At 38.7% G+C, this 4,610-nt stretch overlaps 1 protein-coding gene across 1 annotated transcript; it reads left to right on the forward strand.

Moving 5' to 3' along the window:
- The first annotated feature begins 3,300 nt into the window (after window positions 1-3,300).
- Window positions 3,301-4,263, forward strand: LOC101347959 (olfactory receptor 2T29-like). Its single transcript, XM_004387146.1, has one exon. The coding sequence runs from the start codon at window positions 3,301-3,303 to the stop codon at window positions 4,261-4,263; it is 963 nt and encodes a 320-aa protein (XP_004387203.1).
- The last annotated feature ends 347 nt before the right edge of the window (window positions 4,264-4,610 follow it).

Below are 4,610 nucleotides of genomic sequence, written 5' to 3' on the forward strand. Positions count from 1 at the left end.
TACTTTGTAAAGTGACAAAGGCTATATATAAACTAACTCATAGTTCATAGATAAGATTTTATTGATAATGGTGATATTTAAGACTATTCTTAATATTTGTTAAGATTTTAATATACACTGAGTTTAACAATAAAAGGAGATAAAAAGACATGAGAAGAAAAGAAAAAAAGTGCCATGGAGATATCTATTAGCTTCTCTAACCCTCTTAGTTGCATTCTTCTTCAGTGTCCCATAGGGGATTTATCAACAGAAACTTTCATCCATTCCCCTAATGGAAAGAGAAAAACCAGGGATGATGTCACTTCTCCACTTCTCTTTGCAAACTTAAGCATGACCACACTTCACTAACCCATGTGGATGAGACATGTACATCATCTGATGGTGGTTCAACCAGACATATAGACAGAATTGCAGGAGCAAAAGGTATAGAGTCCTCAAATCGTTGTTCTGTTCTAATACATCCTAAGGGTTCTGAACAACATTTCCTCAATATCTACCTATTTCTTATAATCTACCTTTATGGAAAAAAACAAATGTGCTTTTCCGTTTGAATCTCTTTATAAAACACTTATTACTGCAACATACAAGGAAATGGGTTTTTGATTTCCAATTATTTATGGAAAAAACAATATCTATTTTTCCTACGCTTTTGGATGATGTTTTTGTTTTTCTAAGACTGAAATTTTACAGAGGAAAAGTGACTGATTTTACTTCCAGTGGGAATTATCTCTGATAGTTAGGAAACACTGGAAACAAGCATCTGGGTCATATTTTTGTTTCTCTGATTAAACTACCAGTGGGTGGCCTAAAATCCAAATTGAAGACTGTGAGGGGTAGAACTGGGTGCCTGAGAGCACTGAGGCAGAGTTACAGGCTCTGAGCCCTGCATCTGGGCTAAGATATAAGTCTTTTCTGTGGCCACTTGTGTGATCATAGGCAGGTAGGCATAGAACCTGAATTTTCTAATCTGTGAAAATACAAAATAAGTTTCTCATAGGTTCAGGGATGATTAGCTGGTAAAACACTACAATTCATGAGCTGCAGTGAGCTCCAAAGAAAGGTTCTGTATTGCTCTGCCACCACTATTAATGATTTCCTAAGTTAAACATGCACTAAGCTGTTGACATTAAACTCAAGCAATTGGACTGAGTAAGAATAAACAAGGAGGCATAAAGGGTGAAGACACTGTGTCCTCTCCTCTGCCTGGTGTCCTATGTGAACTATTCAACACAGCTTGATGCCAGTGACCCCATTCACCAAACTGCAGGATAGATTTGCTAGCACCCATCTGCTACCCTCCTGCTCTCCCTCCACCCCACTGCTCCATTCATTCAGCAAATAGCTTTGAGGTCTTCATGAGTGCCAGACTCTGCGAGAATCCTCACTTCATTTCCATTGCCCATAGAAACTAGATCAGCAGGTGTGTTTTACAGCGTATAGGGCTGTTTTTAACTTTTGCACAGAACTCAGCTTCCATCTGCCAGTGGGGGGTGGGATTTGATTATACTTTTGCTTATACAATGTGTCCCAGATTTTATGATATTTACATCAAATCTAGTTGCATCATTGCCTACTACATCAGCATGCCAGAACTTAAAATTTAGAAAGTTGACTCTCATAAGTAGTCTTCGGAATTAATTACAAGTGTGAACACATATTTGAAACAGTTGTAAACTCTTCCTGAAATATCTCTGCATCATAACCACTTCTAAACTCTTCCCATCAAGAGGATCTGATATTTCCTTCCTGCTGGTAAGGAATTTTAAAATTCAATATTTAGAAATTGAAAAGTTACAAAGATTTAATTTCCTTAAGAGAAAATGTAGAAGATGCTTTTATTGATTCGTTTTAAAAGACCAGTTGTATTTTGAGTCTATTGCTTTTTTTTCTTTTATTTTGTACCCATTTTCAATTCTACTTTAAATCACATTTATATAAGCTTTTTTTTTTCCTGCGTAGACAAACTTTGACTTCCTTAAACATAAGTTTAATCTATCTTCTATTTGTGTTCAGAGTCTAACACAGACACAGGCTGTAAGAAGCAAGATAGAGGAGGACAGCAGTAAATTGGAATCAGAGACATCTCAGTGTTTTTCAATTTCTCTCTCTGCATCTCTGTTCCCATGAGAGATGGACTGTGAGGAGCAATAAAGCTGACGATGTTTGTGAAAACAACTAAAGCCTTGTCTGGTGAATGTCAGTGACCCTCTAAATGCTAGTTCTTCCCTCTTCCCTGAGATTTAGAGCAAATAATAGGAGATGATGGAGATGAATCTCACCTTGGGGAAGCATGCAGTTGACAGAAACAAAATGGAATTCTCTATAAACCGTCACTTTAACAGAAAAAAAATAAAATAAGTGAACACATTGTTTGGACTACAAAAATTATCAGACTAGAATTTTTAAAAATATGACTATGATACTGAAATTGGAGAACTGACTTAATATAGCTCAGATCGTTAGACAACAATAGTGAAAGCCAACTCTTACATAGCTTCTGCACACTAATATGATTAGACATTAACTGTCTGAACTAACACCTTATGTGTTTGTTCATCTATGACAAGTAATGTTCTAAGTATTGTCATTATTTTACCTACTTTATTTCTTACCGCACATTAAGGTCAAACTTTATTCTTATCCTCTCTTTATGTAGAGTGGATAGAGGAATGGAAAGTTTAGTAAACTACTTGAGATACAGTGCAGGTAGAGGGGAAGCTGAATTCATGGCCCCAGTCTGGCTGCAGAGTTTGTACCCCTCACTCTTTGCCCCTCAGGTTCTATAAGGGCTTAGTCATGCCATGAGAGTTTTAAGATCCCAACTTAAAAAAAGAGCAGTTAATTCAATTCCAATTTCCATAACAAACACTCTAGAAATAAGGAATTTGATTTCTCTCTTTGTGCCTCTCATCCTCTTCTTTTTCTCAATGATTCACACTTTGTGTTGCATGGGGCAATGATTTTTCAAGTTCCCACTACATGTTGATAGAGGTCACCTTCATCAGAATACTTCATTACCCTGAACTGTGGCAACTTCAGTGTAAGCTACAATTCTTTCAACCCACAGTTGTGAATTCACTTATTTTTCTGGTAAATTTGTTTAATTACAAGCACTTTATAACCCCAAATTGACACAGAATTCCTACAATCCATGAAACTTTCTCCTGTTGGCATGAATGAGTTGAGGTGTGTGCACATGTCCACACACACACAGCACCAAATCTACATTTCAGAGGGTTACATCCTTATGAGTGATCCATGTAACCTCAAAGCTCCCCTTGATGCCCTAGATGAAACCTCATGGACAATGCCACGTGGCTGGCCAACCACACTGGAAGGTCTGATTTCATCCTGTTGGGATTCTTCAGTCAATCCAAACATGCAACTCTGTTCAGTGTGGTCACTTTTGTGATTTTCCTGACGGCCTTATCTGGAAACACCATCCTGATCTTCCTGATACACTCTAATGCCCACCTCCAGACTCCTATGTACTTTTTCATCAGCCAGTTATCTGTCATGGATGTGGTGTACATTTCTATCACTGTGCCCAAGATGCTCATGGACCAGGTCATGGGTAAAAAAAAGATATCAGTCCCCGAATGTGGGATACAGATGTTCCTCTACTTAACTCTAGGAGGATCAGAAGTTTTCCTTCTAGCTGCTATGGCCTATGACCGGTACATGGCCATCTGCCATCCACTCCGTTACCCTATCCTTATGAACCATAGGATATGTCTCCTTCTCGTATCTGGCTGCTGGTTCTTGGGCTCAGTGGATGGCTTCTTGCTTACCTCCATCACTATGACCTTCCCCTTCTGCAGATCCAGGGAGATCCATCACTTCTTCTGTGAGGTCCCTGCCATAACAAAGCTCTCCTGCTCTGACACCTCACTCATTGAGACACTCATGTACCTGTGCTGTGTCTTCATGATCCTCATCCCTGTGACAGTCATTTCAAGCTCCTACTCTCTCATCCTCCTCACCATCCACAGGATGAACTTGGCAGATGCCTGGAAGAAGGCTTTCACCACTTGTTCCTCCCACATGACTGTGGTCATCCTCTTCTACGGGGCTGCTATCTACACCTACATGGTCCCCAGTTCCTACCACACCCCTGAGAAGGACATAGTAGTATCATTGTTTTACACTATCCTCACTCCTGTGCTAAACCCTTTAATCTATAGTTTTCGGAATAAGGATGTCACAGGAGCTCTGAAGAAAATGTTGAATGTGGGACCTGACTTTCAAGAAAGTATACAGTAGGAAATTTTGGTAGTAACGGTTTCTTCTCCTTCTCTTTACACATCAGAATTTTAGGATCTTATGTCACTGTTATTCCTCAGTCTCTCATAACACGGCATCTCATCTCATTTTCACCCTCATTTTTTTTGTTTTCCTTTATGTAGTTGTTTCACTGTACTGTCCTATTATTCTGTAATAGATTACTCATATTCTTAGGAAATGCATAATGAAATTATTTAGAAGTAAAAGTCACATGGACTCTCAGAGAGGGAAAGAAATGGTGAAGCTACAGGAGAAAAATATTAACAATACGTGAGTCCAAGTGAGGTGAATTAATTACTTTTGTGTGTGATCTTTATAGCCATGGT

Source organism: Trichechus manatus, unplaced genomic scaffold (genome assembly GCF_000243295.1).
Source record: "Trichechus manatus latirostris isolate Lorelei unplaced genomic scaffold, TriManLat1.0 scaffold00181, whole genome shotgun sequence".
Taxonomy (NCBI): domain Eukaryota; kingdom Metazoa; phylum Chordata; class Mammalia; order Sirenia; family Trichechidae; genus Trichechus; species Trichechus manatus.